The 19,902-nt window shown below is 36.4% G+C and overlaps 1 protein-coding gene across 1 annotated transcript in view; it reads right to left on the minus strand.

Annotated features, from left to right (window-relative positions):
- Positions 1-19,902, minus strand: part of SOS2 (SOS Ras/Rho guanine nucleotide exchange factor 2) — a 101,670-nt gene that overhangs the window by 38,660 nt on the left and 43,108 nt on the right. Inside the window, exons 7-8 of the mRNA XM_069596139.1 lie at positions 17,968-18,078; positions 9,522-9,620 (exon numbers count right to left, since the gene is read on the minus strand). Of these exons, the coding sequence (XP_069452240.1) occupies positions 9,522-9,620; positions 17,968-18,078 (210 nt within the window). The remainder of the gene's footprint in view (positions 1-9,521; positions 9,621-17,967; positions 18,079-19,902) is intronic.

The raw sequence follows: 19,902 nt of genomic DNA on the forward strand, positions 1-19,902 counted from the left end.
CTCTTTTAATCTGTAATAGTCCCTCAGCATTTGTCTTTTATGGCTCCCTCAATTTAATAACACCAACATACCAGAACAGGATGATAAATTCCAGCATACCCAACACTCATATACATCTTTTTCTAACTTTCCTAGACAGAGTTAGTAACTTCTGCCTCACTGTCCCATAGAATTACTTCTATTGGGCACTTACTATATTGTAATTATTTGTCTGACATTTATCTTCTTTACTAAAACATGAACTCTTTAGCCTGGGGATATATTTTATTCATTTTTAGTATAGTACCCACAAATGGTAGGTACCCAAGAAAGTAATGAAAATGAGTGACTGTTGTATAAATACTTAGAAACTTGTTAAGTGTTTAGACAAATAACAACAATGAACATTTATTAAGCTCTTGATAAAAAGCATTCTGTGCATGCTCTTTTATGCATTAGCTTATTTAATGCTTGTTACAACTCTGTAAGATAGGTACTATCATCATACATGGCACAGATGAAGAAACTGAGGCACCCAAGATGAATGGCAAAGTCTATACTCAAACCAAGAAACTCAGATTCCAGGGTCCATCCTTTTTGCATGCCTCTCTCCAATGACACCAAACACAATTACGCAAAAAACTGGACTATGCCAAACTCTGGTGAATGAATTGAAGGGGATTCCCCTTTATCTTAACAATAAACTGGACAATTACACAGTTTAAGAAATAAAATGATGTGTGCTTTGGGAAAGAGGTCAAAGAAAATAAAAGTGAAAGTCAAAGAAAGTGAAGTCTCTCAGTCGTGTCCAACTCTGCGTCCACAGACTGTAGCCTATCAGGCTCCTTTGTCCATGGGATTTTCCAGGTAAGAATACTGGAGTGGGTTGCCATTCCTTCTCCCAAAGAGAATAAATGCCCTTGCAATTTATGCTTAAACTAAGTAATAAAGGGGAAATAATCTTTCATTAATGTGTAGTACCTTATGAATTTGACTGAAGAATATATTCTTTGCTTACCTGATAAACACTATTCTCCTTAGTAGCATATATGTGCATCTTGCCTGAGATTTTATTCTTTATGTAAGTTTTTTCTTAACTCTAAGACTTCACTGAAACTCTTGAATTTCTATAAACTGCTGTATCAATTTGGGATATGAATTCATTTATGTTTAACTCTGTGCCCCATGGACTGTATGATTTTCCAGGAAAGAATACTGGAGTGGGCTGCCATTTTCTCCTCCAGGGATCCAACCTGCATCTCCTGCACTGGCAGGAGCCATCTGGGAAGCCTATCCATGACTACATGTGCCTAAGACAGGAGAAATTATATTAAATCATGAATTTATCTCTAATTTATTATGCTGGGAGTTCCATTTAGATGTGAAATAATACATGTGATCAATTCTCTTTCGGTAATAATAAACTTCTCTCTAGATTTTCATAAAAATAGGATTTTAGAAATTTGGTGGGAAATTCAACTCAATAAAACCTGTTACTTCTCTTTATGTGCTTTTAAAAAATGCGCATTATCTTCCTTCAGATATCTTTGAGTGATGTGTCAGTAGTGAAAGAGTAAACATTACATAGTAAAATATTCTCACTTATTTTTTTCAAGAGTCAGAACATTTCTTTTAATAGACATTATCTCAACTTCTTGATGTGATAAATACATTTACATACACACACAAGAATGCTTTTTTGTCACTTTCTTGTAGGTGACAAAGTAATTGTTACATAATGTTAACAATTAGGGAATCTAGATGAAGGGAGCATACTATTTTTGTAACTTTTTCCCTATATTTTTCAAAGTAAAAGGTTAAAAAAAATATTACCTCAAGAAACATTTTCAATTGTTTCACTGAAATATTGGCTTATCTTTCCCAACGAACTTCATTAAAGTTATTAATAATAGGTATTCCTGTTAAGTTTCAAATTAAGATAGATTAAGTTCTCTTCAGAGGAAAATATTTACTCTTTCCATTACTAAATTTCTAGGGAGTGGCCAGAGTAAGAGAGTAGAAGAATGTTACTTGGATTTGAAAAAATCAATTCTGAACTGAGAGTTGGTATGTTCCTAGTAACAGAAGGATAAATAGATTTTTTTTCTTAGAATATAAGAAGTATATTATAAAGATGCTTATAAATCAGGAAATGAATTTGTGATTTCTGTTTCCTCTTACATAAAGGTTGGAGTATATTAAGAAAAAAAACCTAAAATTTATCTGAGAAAAAATAAAGAAAATGAAAGTAGTTTATGATTAACCCCAGAGGGGCTTAAATTGGAAAAGAATAGAAAAAGAATCACATTACCTATACCATGAACTTTAAAGTATTGCTAAAAATAATAATAATCCAACAACAAAATAATACTATTTTACAAGTGTAAAATAATTTTAGGAAAACTATATATCATATCCTATAATTTCTCATTGTGTAGTTGTTTTTCTGTCTTGCTTACCATAAATTCTGACTCTGAAAAGTAAAACTCAAATAATATTTAAACATTATGTCCATAAATAAATCTTCCTTGGTACATGACCAAGGCAAATACTTCAAATTAAAACTGGCCTAAAACTGCTCCAAGACAGTGTTTTTTATTCCCAAAGGAACACGACAGCCTTAAGTAACACTGGTCGAGCCTTCTTTCCTATGGGTCTCATCCCAAAGTAAGCTCAATATGAAATGAAATTTCTTTTGGATGAGTGCTTGAGCTCAAACAGTATCACAAAAAGACAGTCACCAGAATGGGAGACAGTACTGGAAATGACACATCCAAAAAGGTTTAATATTAATATTCAGAATATATAAAGAACTCCTATACAACCACCACCTTTACAAATAACCCAAATAAAAAGTGGGCAAAGGACTTGAATAGATATTTCTCCAAAGAAGATATAGAAATGGTCAAAAAGCAAACAAAAGGATGCTCACTGTCACAAATAGGGAAATACAAGTCAAAACCATGAGATACCATCTCACATCCATTGGGAAGGCTATTATAAAAAAATAAAAATATAGAAAATAACAAGTGCTGGCAAGGAAGTGGAGAAACTGTAAACAGTATGTGTTGTTGGTGGAAATGTAAAATAGTATAAAGTTACTATGGAATCTCATACAGCGCTTCCTCAAAAAATTAAAAACAGAATCACCCTATGATGCAGCAATTTCACTTCTGGCTATATATCCAAAGAATTGAAAACAGTCTTGATGACATATTTGTTCACAGCAGTATTATTTATAATAGTGAAAAAGCAGAAGCAATCCACGTGTTCAACAACACTGGGTGTATAACAATATACTTAACACTACTGAACTATATGCTTAAAATGGTTAAGATAGTAAATTTCATGTTTGACCACAATTTAAAAATGGTAAAATATTATTAAAAGGCACAGTATCACAGAACAGATATAAAAGTAAAAAGTAATTTCTTATCTAATCATGTGATAATTCTCTTTGCTTATGTCTAGAATTAGTCCTTATTTCAGTTTTTCAAAATATATATCATAATATACTGAATTATGAAATGAATACATCCTTTTTAAAAAAAGAAACAGAATAGAATAAAAGAATATAGGGTACGAATATATTGCATGAAATGCTGAGTAGCATTTCAAAACCCTTTTTGCTTTGCGTGTGTGTGTGTGTGTTCGTATAGCATTATCATGATGTTAAATGTATTTCTTACTATGGATCATTCCCACTGTATAACATCCAGACTGACTCCCACTGGACAATAATGCTATAAATAAATGGGTCACTTTCTAGAATACCTAGGGTCCTTGTGATTACACTAATTGAGTCATATAATTACCAAGAATCAGTAGTAAATGTTTCCAAATATGAATGACAGTTGTGCTTATGCTGTAATTATATAATTCAATAATTATATAAGCTAAAGAAATATGACTATAAAAATATTTATATGAAAACTCAAATCAATAACTTTAAAGGCAAGTTATTTTTAAAAGATATAGGGAAGACAAATCATAAAAGATTTGGAAAAATTATAAAAATTTAGATTTCTGCAATCAGATTGCTTTACAAGGATCTCAAAGGTAATGTACCATCTAAAATAAATGGAAAGTAGAAATCATAGAGATACTTTTTGTGACTTAAGCAAGATTCATACTCAAAGAAAAGGTTTTACCCTAAGTCAACAGATTAGCATATAAATATATACAAATGTTCATCTCTAGGGGTTTTGTGTGTGTTTATTAAAATGATTATGACTGATAATTAAAATGATTTATGATTCTTCAGTTCATTTTCAATTAACTGACCAACTACTAGTCCCAATCACATTGGCTAAAAATACTTGGAGTCCAGTAATTAATTGGTAGTAAAAGTAGCTGTGGCATTAGGATGAATAGTCAGTGTCTGATTTTAGATTCAGACCTCAGAGATTTTAAAACTAATCATCTAGACAGGGGAAAAAAAGTAAGCTTCTATTATAGTTAACTTCTACTATAGTTAGGTCCATGAATCAAGGAAAATTGGAAGTGGTCAAACAGGAGATGGCAAGAGTGAACGTCGACATTCTAGGAATCAGTGAACTAAAATGGACTGGAATGGGTGAATTTAACTCAGATGACCATTATATCTACTACTGTGGGCAAGAATCCCTTAGAAGAAATGGAGTAGCCATCATGGTCAACAAAAGAGTCCAAAATGCAGTACTTGGATGCAATCTCAAAAATGACAGAATGATCTCTGTTCATTTCCAAGGCAAATCATTCAATATCACAGTAATCCAAGTCTATGCCCCAACCAGTAACGCTGAAGAAGCTGAAATTGAACGGCTCTATGAAGACCTACAAGACCTTTTAGAACTAACACCTAAAAAAGATGTCCTTTTCATTATAGAGGACTGGAATGTAAAAGTAGGAAGTCAAGAAACACCTGGAATAACAGGCAAATTTGGCCTTGGAATATGGAATGAAGCAGGGCAAAGGCTATTACAGTTTTGCCAAGAGAACACACTGGTCATAGCAAACATCCTCTTCCAACAACACAAGAGAAGGCTCTTACACATGGACATCACCAGATGGTCAACATTGAAATCAGATTGATTATATTCTTTGCAGCCAAAGATGGAGAAGCTCTATACAGTCAGCAAAAACAAGACCAGGAGCTGACTGTGGCTCAGATCATGAGCTCCTTATTGCCAAATTCAGACTTAAATTGAAGAAAATAGGGAAAACCACTAGACCATTCAGGTTTGACCTAAATCAAATCCCTTATGATTATACAGTAGAAGTGAGGAATAGATTTAGGGACTAGATCTGATAGACAGTGTCTAATGAACTACGGACAGAGGTTCATGACATTGTACAGGAGACAGGGATCAAGACCATCCCAAAAGAAATGTAAAAAAGCAAAATGGCTGTCTGGGGAGGCCTTACAAATAGCTGTGAAAAGAAGAGAGGCAAAAAGCAAAGGAGAAAAGGAAAGATATAAGCATCTGAATGCAGAGTTCCAAAGAATAGCAAGAAGAGATAAGAAAGCCTTCTTCAGCGATCAATGCAAAGACATAGAGGAAAAGAACAGAATGGGAAAGACTAGAGATCTCTTCAAGAAAATTAGAGATACCAAGGGAACATTTCATGCAAAGATGGGCTCAATAAAGGACAGAAATGGTCTGGACCTAACAGAAGCAGAAGATATTAAGAAAAGGTGGCAAGAATACACAGAAGAACTATACAAAAAAGATCTTCACGACCCGGATAATCACGATGGTGTGATCACTCACCTAGAGCCAGACATCCTGGAATGTGAAGTCAAGTGGGCCTTAGAAAGCATCACTACGAACAAAGCTAGGGGAGGTGATGGAATTCCAGTTTAGCTATTTCAAATCCTGAAAGATGATGCTTGCTGTGAAAGCGCTGCACTCAATATGTCAGGAAATCTGGAAAACTCAGCAGTGGCCACAGGACTGGAAAAGGTCAGTTTTCATTCCAATCCCAAAGAAAGGCAATGTCAAAGAATGCTCAAACTACTGCACAATTGCACTCATCTCACACCATAGTACAGTAATGCTCAAAATTCTCCAAGTCAGGCTTCAGCAATACATGAACCATGAACTTCCAGATGTTCAAGCTGGTTTTATAAAAGGCAGAGGAACCAGAGATCAAATTGCCGACATCCACTGGATCATAGAAAAAGCAAGAGAGTTCCAGAAAAACATCTATTTCTGCTTTATTGTTTATGTCAAAGCCTTTGACTATGTGGATCACAATAAACTGTGGAAAATTCTGAAAGAGACAGGAATACCAGACCACCTGACTTGCCTCTTGAGAAACCTATATGCAGGTCAGGAAGCAATGGTTAGAACTGGACATGGAACAACAGACTGGTTCCAAATTGGGAAAGGAGTATGTCAAGGCTGTATATTGTCACCCTGCTTATTTAACTTCTATGCAGAGTACATCATGAGAAACGCTGGGCTAGAAGACGCATAAGCTGGAATCAAGATTGCCAGGAGAAATATCAGTAACCTCAGATATGCAGATGACACCACCCTTATGGCAGAAAGTGAAAAGGAGCTAAAAAGCCTCTTGATGAAAGTGAAACAGGTAGGTGAAAAAGTTGGCCTAAAGCTCAACATTCAGAAAACTAAGATCATGGCATCTGGTCCCATCACTTCATGGGAAATAGATGAGGAAACAGTGGAAACAGTGTCAGACTGACTTTATTTTGGGGGGCTCCAAAACCACTGCAGATGGTGATTGCAGCCATGAAATCAAAAGACACTTACTCCTTGGAAGGAAAGTTATGACCAACCTAGATAGCATATTCAAAAGAAAAGACATTACTTTGCCAACAAAGGTCCGTCTAGTCAAGGCTATGGTTTTTCCTGTGGTCATGTATGGATGTGAGAGTTGGACTGTGAAGAAGGCTGAGCACCGAAGAATTGATGCTTTTGAACTGTGGTGTTGGAGAAGACTCTTGAGAGTCCCTTGGACTGCAAGGAGATCCAACCAGTCCATTCTGAAGGAGATCAACCCTGGGTGTTCTTTGGAAGTAATGATGCTAAAGCTGAAGCTCCAGTACTTTGGCCACCTCATGCGAAGAGTTGACTCACTGGAAAAGACTCTGATGCTGGGAGGGATTGGGGGCAGGAGGAGAAGGGGACGACAGAGGATGAGATGGCTGGATGGCATCACCAACTCGATGGATGTGAGTCTCAGTGAACTCCGGGAGTCGGTGATGGACAGGGAGGGCTGGCGTGCTGCGATTCATGGGGTCACAAAGAGTCGGACACGACTGAGTGACTGAACTGAACTTAACTGATTATAGTTAAGTTGGGATTTTTAAATGTTGGCAAATACTAGAAGGCAACTATAAAACTAATGATGGGACTTCCAATTAGACATGAACATTCTCTTAAAACTTTTAGGAATCTAAGTGTACATCTGTTGCTGTTAATATATTATTCATGCGAAGCCTACAATCCTTTCTAAGAGTTCTTTATGGATCCATTAGTCTCCATGGAGATACACAAAATCAAGTTGCTCATCTATTTGTGTACAAAAGCTAGCGAGCTCCAGTATCACACATTATGGGTAGTAAGACTCCATAAAAAAAGAATTCTTGAGGTAGGTATTCATTATTGTCGTTGTTTAGTAGCAAAGTCCTCTCTGACTTTGCAACCCTATGGACTGTAGCCCACCAGGCTCCACTGTGCATGGAATTTCCCAGGCAAGAATACTGGGGTGGGTTGTCATTTCTTTCTCCAGGGGATCTTCCTCTTGAAGGGATCAAACCTACATCTCCTGCCTTGGCAGGTGGGTTCTTTACCACTGAGCTACCAGGGAAGCCAGGATATTCATTAGAAATCATCTAAAGATTTCTTTGCCTAGATGTCTACTAAGTTCAGTTATTCTGGCTTTTATTTTAAATATTACTAATGAGTTATATGGAAAAGTTAGAACAGGCTGTCTAAACCAACAACTTGGTATAGATACAGAGCCTATATACAGACAAAGATAGTATACTCTATATACACAAAGATATAATATCTATATAAATAATGAATAATAAAGAGAAACCACACATGATCTCATTAGTGAAACTAAACTCCTAAAAATATGGAATATATTCAGCTTTAGTTGATGCACAACAGTAAGAAAAACAATCAGAACAACTCCAAAGACAAGACCCAGAAGATATTTACAATGGCAAAAGACTTGAGTGATACTATAAAAAGTTATTCAAAAGGCCAATCAACATATGTACAAGCACATTAATAATCAAGAAAATATAAAATAAAACATTAGTTACCATTATAAATAGATATGATAGAAAATCTTAAATATGAAAAATGCATAAAGAGAGACATCATGCATTCTGGTAGGAGTATAAACTGTATAACTTTGGGAAACTTTCCACTTTGGAAAACTGCCTGACCTCATCTATTAAATTTGAAAACATACACACCTTATGACCAAGCAATTCTAATCCTGAGTACGTACTCTAGAGAAACAAAATGCATGTACATGTTTATCAAGAGACAGGAAAAAGAGTACCAACAGAAGTGTTATCAATAATAGCAAGAAAACTGTTGTTCAGCCAGAGAACAATAAATAATCATGGTTTATTCAAACTGGAAAAAAATTAAATTAGAAAAACATAAAATAACATCAGTGAATCTTATGTCGTATGTTGGTGCTCAGTCATGTACAACTCTTTGTGACCCCATGAACTATAGCCCATCAGGCTCTGCTGTCCATGGGATCAATGAATCCTACAAATATCAATGTAACTTTGAGAGAAGATAAAAGACACAAAGTACTATAATAATTTGATCTAATTGATAAAAAGCTCAGAAACAGGCTACATATATTTTTACTGAATATACATAGGTGGTCAAACTGTAAAGAAAAGCAAAAAAGTAACTGCCATTAAAGTCAGAGCAATGACTTACCTCTGGTGTGCTTATACATTACATTTATTTATTATAAAGCATGTTTACATTCTTCTCTAAGTATACACCATAAAGTTTATACTACATATTAGACCCTTAGAAATTCAGTATATTTTTATGTGTATTGATATTTAAAAACGAGTTCAAGTTTTACCACAATTTTAATTTTTAATTTATTACTTGGGTTCTGCCTACTACATTGCATGGGCAAAAGGTATCAACTTTAAACGTGTTTTTCTTGACAAGTTATATATGACAGAAGTTTAAACAATGTTATACATAAAAGTTATTAATTACCTTTATAAAATATGAAGTTAAACCATTGTTGCTGTGTGTCTCCAAAAATTAATTTTTAAAAAGTCAACTTTTTAATTTTATTACTTTGAGAATTTATATTATCGAGTGATAGATAAAGTAACATTTTCCCCTATCTACAACTTGGTAATTATATGAATATAAAAAATAAAGGCATTTCTCTATGGTTCATGGGAAGTAGGAAAACATTTAAGATACTTTCTTTTTATGAATAAAAACTATTAAAACTAACATCAGATAAAAAGTTTTTAAGTCTCATAAATCTAAGTATTTCTTTTTGTTAAAAAACTTTTATCTTACCTTTAATAATTCAAAATAGTGCCAACAATGATATACTGGCACCAGCATAAGGCGTGGAAGGACGTAACGAACTGCCTCTTTAAAACCATCAGCAATGGACTGCAAAGTGAAAAGACAAAATAATATATCTCTGATATAAAGGTTACGTAAACAGCAGTGCCTAACAGAAGTAGTTTTAAGAATACAAGATACAGGGAACTCTCTGGCAGTCCAGTGGCCAGGACTCGCCACTTTAACTGCTGGAGCCTTGGTTTCAATCTCTGGTGGGACAACTAAGATCCCACAAGCTGCTAGGATCCCAGCAGCTGCACACAGCTTAGCAACAACAATAACAACTTACACTAAACAACAAGAATAACAACTTAGACTAAACAACAGCAACATAAGAGTACAGATATCTTTAATGGAACTAGTTTCCAGTCTAACCTCATTTGTGTTTTGGGCATGACTTAAAAAGAAAACAAGATAGAGATGTATCAAAACTATAATGAAAGCATTCTGTATTGAAATTGAAGTGCTATAAATCAAGTTTTTTCCTTAAGTTATCAACTAATTAAAAATATACATTTCATCTTTCATGGCTAATATAACTTTAACAACAGTCTTCTCAGCTTTTTTTCCAAAAGTTTTGGGTTCCACATACCATAAAGGAATGCTGAAAAGCTATACATCTTCTCACAGATTTCTATGTCACTTTTACTCAAAATGTTTTAAGTAGTTACAAAGAATGTGTTTGGGGGGATATGGTACATTGCAGATGTGATTTAAACCTATTTCACCAAACAACAATCAAATAAATCTCAGATTTAGCTCATTTAACTTAAGAAAATGCTGTCATATAACTTAATTGATACAGCCAATCTTCACTGTCAAAATAAACAGCCAGATCAGACTAAATTTCCACAACAGGTCTGACTTCACTCTAAATTGAAATGCACATGTTAATATCACAGTCTTAAGTACAAGAAGCACCTGAAAGAAACTATAACTACTTCTAACATAGCATGTTCAAGTATGAGAGCTTTACAAGCCTCCCCTCTCCTTTATCATAATGAAATCAGTGAATAAACATGGATGGGAATGGGTGAATTTAATTCAGATGACCATTATATCTACTACTGTGGGCAAGAATCCCTTAGAAGAAATGGAGTAGCCATCACAGTCAACAAGAGTCCAAAATGCAGTTCTTGGCTGCAACCTTAAAAACAACAGAATAATCTCAGTTTGTTTCCAAGGCAAACCATTCAACATTCCAGCAATCCAAGTCTATGCCCCAGGCACCAACACCGAAGAAGCTGAAAGTGATCAGAAGACCTAGAAGACCTCCTAGAACTAACACGAAAAACAGATGTCCTTTTCATCATAAGGGACTGGAATGCAAAAGCAGGAAGTCAAGAGATACCTGGAGTAACAGGCAAGTTTGGCCTTGGAGTACAAAATGAAGCAGGGCAAAAAGACTAACAGATTTCTCCCAGGACAACTCACTGGTCATAGCAAACACCCTTTTTCAACAACACAAGAGAACACTTTACACATGGACATCACCAAATGGTCAATACTGAAATCAGATTGATTACGGTGTAGCCGAAGATGGAAAAGCTGTATACAGTCAGCAAAAACAAGACCGAGAACTGACTGTGGCTCAGATCATCAGCTCCTCATAGCAAAATTCAGGCTTAAACTAAAGAAAGCAGAGAAAACCACTAGGCCAGTCAGGTATGACTTAAATAAAATCCTTTATGAATATACAGGGGAGGTGATGAAAAGAGATTCATGGTATTAGATCTAGATATCGAGGGAACATTTCATGCAAAGATGAGCACAATAAAGGACAGAAATGGTATGGACCTAATAGAAGCAGAAGATATTAAGAAGAGGTGGCAAGAATACACAGAAGAACTATACAAAAAAGATCGTCATGACCCAGATAACCATGATGGTGTGATCACTCACCTAAAGACAGACATCCTAGAATGTGAAGTCAAGTGGGCCTTAGGAAGCTTCGCTACGAACAAACCTAGAGGAGGTGATGGAATTCCAGTTGAGCTATTTCAGTCCTGAGAGATGATGCTGTGAAAGTGCTGCACTCAATATGCCAGGAAATCTGGAAAACTCAGCAGTGGCCACAGGACTGGAAAAGGTCAGTTTTCATTCCAATCCCAAAGAAAGGCAATGCCAAAGAATGTTCAAACTGTACTGCACAATTGTACTCATCTCACATGCTAGCAAAGCAATGCTTAAAATTCTCCAAGCCAGGCTTCAACAGTATGTGAACTGTGAACTTCCAGATGTTCAAGCCGGATTTAGAAAAGGCAGAGGAACCAGAGATCAAGTTGTCAACATCTGCTGGATCATCAAAAAAGCAAGAGAGTTCCAGAAAAACATCTACTTTTGCTCTATTGACAATGCCAAAGCCTTTGATGGGATCACAACAAACTGTGGAAAATTCTGAAAGAGATGGGAATATCAGACCACCTTACCTGCCTCCTGAGAAATCTGTACACAGATCAAGAAGCAACAATTAGAACTGCACATGGAACAACAGCCTGGTTCCAAATTGGGAAAGGAGTACGTCAAGGCTGTATATTGCCACCCTGCTTATTTAACTTATATGCAGAGTACATCATGCAAAATGCCACGCTGGAAGAAGCACAAGCTGGAATCAAGACTGCCGGGAGAAATATCAGTAACCTCAGATATGCAGATGATACTACCCTTACGGCAGAAAGTGAAGAACTAAACAGCCTCTTGATGAAACTGAAAGAGGAGAGTGAAAATGTTGGTTTAAAACTCAACATTCAGAAAACTAAGATCATGGTGTCCGGTCCCATCACTTCATGGCAAATAGATGGCGAAACAATGGAAACAGTGAGTGACTTTATTTTTTGAGGCTCCAAAATCACTGCAGATTGTGACTGTAGCCATGAAAAGACACTTGCTCCCTGGAAGAAAAGCCATGACCAACCTAAACAGCATATTAGAAAGCAGAGACACTACTTTACCAACAAAGGTCCATCTAGTCAAAGCTATGGTTTTTCCAGTAGGCATGTATGGATGTGAGAGTTGGACTATAAAGGAAGCTGCACACTGAAGGATTGATGCTTTTGAACTGTGGTGTTGGAGAAGACTCTTAAGAGTCCCTTGGACTGCAAGGAGATCCAACCTGTTAATCCTAAAGGAAATCAGTCCTGAATATTCACTGGAAGGAATGATGCTGAAGCTGAAACTCCAATACTTTGGCCACCTGATGCAAAGAACTGACTCATTGGAAAAGACTCTGATGCTAGGAAAGATTGAAGGCGGGAGAAGTGGACGACAGAGAATGAGATGGTTGGATGGCATCACCAACGTGATAGACATGAGTTTGAGTAGGCTCTGGGAGTTGGTGATGGACAGGGAAGCCTGGCATGCTACAGTTCATGGTGTCGCAAAGAGTTGGACACAACTGAGCAACTGAACTGAATTGATTAGAGCTAGTAAAGAGAATGCCTGAACAACTATGGACAGAGGTCCTGAATATTCTACAGGAGGCAGTGAACAAAACCAAAGAAAAAGAAATGCAAGAATGCAAAGTGGTTTTCTGAGGAGGCTTTACAAATAGCTGAAGAAAGAAGTGCAAAGCAAGGGAAAAAGGGAAAGGTACACCCAACTAAATGCAGAGTCCCAGAGAACAGTAAGGAGAGAGAAGAAGGCCTTCTTCAATGAACAATGTGAAGAAATAGAGGAAAACAACAGAAAAGGTAAGACAAGAGATCTCTTCAAGAAAGTTGGAAATATTAAACAACATTTTATCCAAAGATGGGCACAATAGAGGACAGAAATGATAAAGACCTAATAGAAACAGAAGAGATCAAGAAGAGATGGAAAGAATACACAGAAGACCCGTACAAAAAAGATATTAATCACCCAGATAACCATGATGCTGTAGTCTCTCACTCAGAGCCAAACATTCTGGAGTGTGAAGTCAAATGGGCCTTAGGAAGGACTGCTGCCAATAAAGCCAGTGGCAGTGATGGAATTCCTGCAGAGCTATTTAAAATCCTAAAAGATGATACTATTAAAGTGCTGCATTCAATATGTCAGCAAATCTGGAAAACTCAGAAGTGGCCACAGGAGTGGAAAAGGTCAATCCTTATCCCAATTCCAAAGAAGGGCAGTACTAAAGAATGCTCAAACCACCAGACAGTTGTACTCATCTCCCATGCTAGTAAGGTTATGCTCAAAATCCTTCAAGCTAGGCTTCAGCAGTACATGAACCAAGAACTTGCAGAAGTTCAAGGTGGGTTTAGGAAAGGCACAAGAACTAGAGTACAAATTACCAACATTTTCTGAATCAGAGAAAGCAAGGGTCAGAGAAACATCGACCTCTGTTTTGTTAACTATGATAAAGTCTTTGACTGCGTGGATCATAACAAACTGTGAAACACTCTTAAAGAGATGGGAATACCAGACAGTCTTACCTGTTTCTTGAGAAACCTGTATGTGGGTCAAGAAGCAATAGTTAAATCCCTGTATGGAACAACTGACTGGTTCCGGATTGAGAAAGGAGTATGATAAGGCTGTTTATTTCACCCTGTTATTTAACTTATATGCAGAGCGTGTCATGTGAAATGCTGGGCTGGATGAGCTACAAGCTCTGGAATCAAGATTGCTGGGAGAAATATCAACCTCAGATATGGCAGGTGACACTACTCTAACGGTAGAAACTGAAGAGGAACTAAAGAGCTTCTTGATGAGGGTGAAAAAGGAGAGTGAGAAAGCTGGCTTAAAACTCAAGAAAACTAAGATGATGGCATCTGGTCCCATCATTTTATGGTAAATAGGAGGGAAAGAGGTGGAAGCAGTGACAGCTTTCCTTTTTTTGCATTCTAAAATCACTGCAGATGGTGACTGCAGCCATGAAATTGGAAGACGACTGCTTCTTGGCAGGAAAGCTATCACAAACCTAGACAGAGTGTTAGAAAGCAGAGACATCACTTTGCCGATAAAGGTCTGTATAATCAAGGCTATGGTCTTCCTGGTATGGATGTACAGATGCGAGAGCTGGACAATAAAGAAGGCTGAGCTCCAAAGAACTGATGCTTTCAAATTGTGGTGTTGGAGAAGACTCCTGAGAGTCCCATGGAAAGTAAGGAGATCAAACCAGTCAATGGTAAAGGAAATCAACCCCGAATACTCCTTGGAAGGATTGATGCTGAAGCTGGCCACCTGATGCAAACAGCTAACTCACTGGAAAAGACCCTGATGCTGGGAAACATTGAAGGCAGAAGGAGAAGAGGGTAACAGAGGATGAGATGGTTGGATGGTATCACCAATTCGTTAGAGATGAACTTGGGGAAACTCTGGGAGATGGTGAGGGACAGGGAAGCCTGGCAGACTACAGTCCATGGGATTACAAAGAATAGGACACAACTTGATGACTGAACAACAACAATAACAATAAACTCTTCTGCAGGAGCAATCTTTTTTTTTTTTTCTGATTGGTACCCTGGAGATTTTTACACCTTGGATTAATGCATGATAGGAAACGCCATAGTATAATAAGTAACACGTAGGAAAAATTGGAAGAGAATACAAAAACATAAGGTAAGATTAGAAACAAATTCTCTTCAAGATACTTGTATTGGTAAGTTGTTGTTTAGCCTAAGTTATTTTTGCTAAGCTGTGTCCAACTCTTTTGCAATTTCATGGACTGTAGCCAGTCAGGCTCCTCTGTTCGTGGGATTTCCCAGGCAAAAGTACTGGAGTAGGTTGCCATTTTCTTCCCCTGGAGGATCTTCCAGACCTGGGGACCAAACTCACATCTCCTGCATTGCAGGTGGATTCTTTACTGCTGAGCCACCAGGGAAGCCCCCTGTACCCTTGTATCACCTGGAAAATCAACAGCAGCAGCAGCAGGTATATCCCAGTTTTGAAAACTAATAGTCTGCAGAATAAATGATTTTCTAAAATTTATGAGGCATTTAAGTCACTCATGTTGATTTTAAATGTCATATATTTATTTAAAGTGGTATATCTCCTCATCAGGTAAATACAGACAGAAGCAATACACAATGTGAAAAAAGAGTTCAAGATGCTGTTTTTAAAATATATCTTCATAGGTAAACACAACCATAATTCTCACCTATTGTTAACTGAAGTAAACTATAATTTGTTCAATAGACTTTTACCAGAATATGCAGAGATTAATTTCTTTTATCATTTAATTAAGACAGTGATACAGATTATGCTGGATATAGGTTTATGTATTTTATATACAATGCTTTAACTGGAAGCAAGATGAAACTTTAAATGTAGTCTAACATTGTCATTTACATTGTTAATTAGCACTGAAATGGCTACTAAAGTGTCTTCTAAAATATTAATGCAATGTATGTTTATAGTGTAGGGAGGCCTGTAAAGACAATATACACTAATGTTTGCACGTTTAGTATGTGCCAAATGTGCTTAGTGTATTCCTGTTTAATTTTCATAACCACAGAGATGTACATTATCATTATCATTTTACAAATAAGTAAACTGATTCTCAGAGATTAAGTGATATGCTCAAGGTAAGATAACTGGCTCAAAGCCAGAAGTTCTGACTCCAAAGCTCATATTCTTAAAGTGTGCCTACATCTTCTAAAGTTTTGTTGTGTTTTTTAATAAAGCATTACTTTTTCATCTTACAAATGAAAAATTTGTTTTACGTTAACAGAGTACAAGTGAGTCTGGCCTGAAAAAGGGTGTTATCTAACTCTGAATTTCACTGAGTATCTGGAATAACAGCTTAAATAACTGAGTCAGAAACACTAAAATCTCATAGTAAGAATTACTGGGTGCTTCCCAGATGGCACTAGTGGTAAAGAACCTGCCTGCAAATGCAGGAGACATAAGAGACGTGGGTTTGATCCCTGGGTTGGGAAGATCCCCTGGAGGAGGGCATGGCAACCCACTCCAGTATTCCTGTCTGGAGAATCCCATGAACAGAGTCTGGTGGGCTATTTATAGTTCATGGGGTGGCAAAGAGTCAGACATGACTGAAGCGACCTAGGAGCAGCAGCAGTAGTAAGAATAACTAATAAAATAAGGATGAAACAATTGTTGTACTTTTAATGAGCATGCAAAGATCTTATAAGCATATTGCTCCATTTAACTAATGCTTAATTTATGGTTTATATGAATATCTAAGATTTAGCTTAAAAATTATTCCTTCAATTAAGTAAATTTTGAGAATTAAGTGTAAGTTTTATTCCATATTGACAAGTTTTTGAGGAATAGATGATAATAATGGGAATTCACAGTAAAGGAGGCAGAGAGAAGACAATACGTTCAGTTTTATTTATTTATATTTGAAATCCTTGTGGGATATTCAAGTGAATTAGTTCAAAAGGTTGCTGGTTATATGAAGGTGTACACACACACACACACACACACACGCAGTGTTCAAAAGAAAGTTATGGGTTAAAAATACAAATAAGGAAGTCACCAGCATACAGATGAAAGCAAAGGGTATGGATAAAGTCTTCAAGGACAGCACAAAGGAACAGAAGAGCAGAAGCTGATATAAGAAGTTGGGTAACACCTGCAACTAAGGAAACTGAGAAGAAGAAACCAGAGAAGATAAAAATTATGTAAAAGTAGTATCACAGAGGTAAAAAAGAGCAAGAGGAATAGTCATAAATACTACAGACATAAACGTGAAATCAAAATAACCACGAGATTTGGTGGTTAAGTTCATTGTCCAGGGCAGGTTTTAGTGCTACAGCCTGGTTAGAGCACAGATGGTAGCAGTCTGATAGAGAATGATAAAAAGTAATATAAGATAATTGGTTATAAATGGAAAAAAACAAAAGGGGTAAGAGTAACAGTGACAAAGATTTGTTCATTTATTCACTTGTTTTAGGACAATAAAGATTTGACCATATTCATATGCTAAGGGAGAAGAGCCTGTCTAAATGCAGGAAGCTTCTATAGCAGTAAGTAGTCGAGGATCATCGATGCAATTTAGCCTTCATTAAGTGTTGAGAGAGTAAAATGTAATTTTGTCTCTTTCCACTTACTCTCATTTTTTCTAACTGCATTACAGAACCAATTAACTTGCATAATCTCCATTAATATACCTATCTCCTTTAAATGACAGCCCTAATCGGAAAATAGTATGAGTATACATGAGGATATTCTCCACTCTTTATTATTTCAGTTCTATCTCTCGTAGGGAAACAGATCCTGAAATAGCTCTCCATCATCATCTCTACATCTCAGATCTAGAGTGTACCAGATTTTTCTAGTCACACAGTATTTGTGATGGTATTCTATAAAAGATTTCCACGTTAAGGACAAATTGAAAGAACTCAAGACAGAAAACAAAAGACAACCTACAATAGGCTTACAATTAACAGACTTTGAAGGACTGGTAAAATATTCCTTTAGTTTATTAAAAAAACAGCAGTCAATTTAAGTTTACCTGAAAGTGTAGAGCCACTGCAGGTCTGGCCATCAACTTACTAAAATGTTCATTAAACTTCGGTGAAAGAATATCCTGGGATAATGTTTCATAAGGATCAAATGCTTGCTCCTATTTTTTTTTTAAAAAAAGAACAATATGTTAGGTTTAAAAGAAAATCTTTTCTACTATCATGGCACAGATTATTTAATGGCAAATTTTTAGTTAAGCCCTCTATTAGGTTTCAGAACACTTTTTTATTCTGGGGACAAATAATAACTATGAACTATAACTCGGAAATTTTTTAAAAATGTAAGTAATGACTTTTAAGCAATAGATGACAAGAAGCTACTAGTCTTAAAATAGGTCACTGACTTGTGATCACAAGTATCAAACTATTAAATGCATACACACATTTATCCCAGCTAAACAAAAGCTGTATTATTAGTAAAATAAGGCTGGGATTTGAAATTTCAGTTAGGTTTGCTGCTGCTGCTAAGTCGCTTCAGTTGTGTCAGACTCTGTGTGACTCCACAGACAGCAGCCCATCAGGCTCCCCCGTCCCTGGGATTCTCCAGGCAAGAACACTGGAGTGGGTTGCCATGTCCTTCTCCAATGCATGAAAGTAAAAAGTGAAAGTGAAGTCGCTCAGTCGTGTTCGACTCCTAGCGACCCCATGGACTGCAGCCTACCAGGCTCCTCCGTCCACGGGATTTTCCAGGCAAGAGTACTGGAGTGAGTTGCCATTGCCTTCTCCGTCAGTTAGGTTTACCTAGGTTAAAAGTCTAGATGGTTGGATGGCATCACCGACTTTATGGACGTGAGTCTGAGCAGGCTCCAGGAGTTGGTGAAGGACAGGGAAGCCTGCCTAGCATGCTGCAGTCCATGGGGTCGCAAAGAGTCGGACACGACTGAGTCACTGAACTGAACTGAACTGAGACTAAAAGCAGCTTACACTGAGGATATTTTCAAAAGAAGCAAGAAGTGATACTTCCGCTGTTTTATACCACACTTTTTCAAAATTAGAAAAAGAAACCAAAGACTAACATACAGTAAAATAACAAAACAGAAACTGCCCATATTTTGTCCATGTTTATATTTTTTAAAATTCCTATTATTTTATAATAATCAGTATCTGCAAAGTTTAGTTAGAACTAAGACTTGTTTCATTTTCATATGTTAAAAATATGGTATGTTTTCCAGAAAATAACAAGTGTTGTCAAGGATGCAAAGACACTGGAACCTTTGTCCACTGACACTTGGAATGCAAAATGGTATAGACCCTGTGGATAAGTTTGACAATTCCTCAAAAAGCTAAACAAAGAACTACAATATGACCCAGCAATTCTACTCCTAGGTATATACCCAAAAGAACCAAAAAAATGTGACTCAGATACTCATATGCCAATGTTTACTGTAGCATTATTCACAATAGCGAAAAAGTGGAAAAAGCACAAGGGTCTATCAACAAATAAATGGATAAACAAAATGTGGTATATATACAGAGGGGAACATTGTTCAGTCATAGAGAAGGAATTCTGATAACATGCTATTACATGGATGAACCTTGAAAACATTATGCTAAGTGAAATATGCAAAGGAGAACATTGTAATAATTCTACCTTTTATCAAATATCTAGAATCAGCAAGTTCATAGAGACAGAAATAGACTAAAGGTTGCCAGCGTTTGTGTGGGAGAGAACAAGGAATTATTACTTAATGAATACAGAGTTTCTATTCAGGGTGGTTAAAAGGTTTCAGAAATGGATAGTTATAATGATAGTATATTACTATGAGTTTCATTTATCCCGTAAATTGTACACTTAAAATTGCTAAAATGGCAAATTATGTCTTACCATAAAAATAAAATAAAAATTAGAAAATACATTTTTGAATACATGTTTTTGACTCATGATATCTTTAAGAGTACAAGCAACCAGATTACAAAGTAATATT

This window comes from Ovis canadensis, chromosome 7 (genome assembly GCF_042477335.2).
Source record: "Ovis canadensis isolate MfBH-ARS-UI-01 breed Bighorn chromosome 7, ARS-UI_OviCan_v2, whole genome shotgun sequence".
Taxonomy (NCBI): Eukaryota; Metazoa; Chordata; class Mammalia; order Artiodactyla; family Bovidae; genus Ovis; species Ovis canadensis.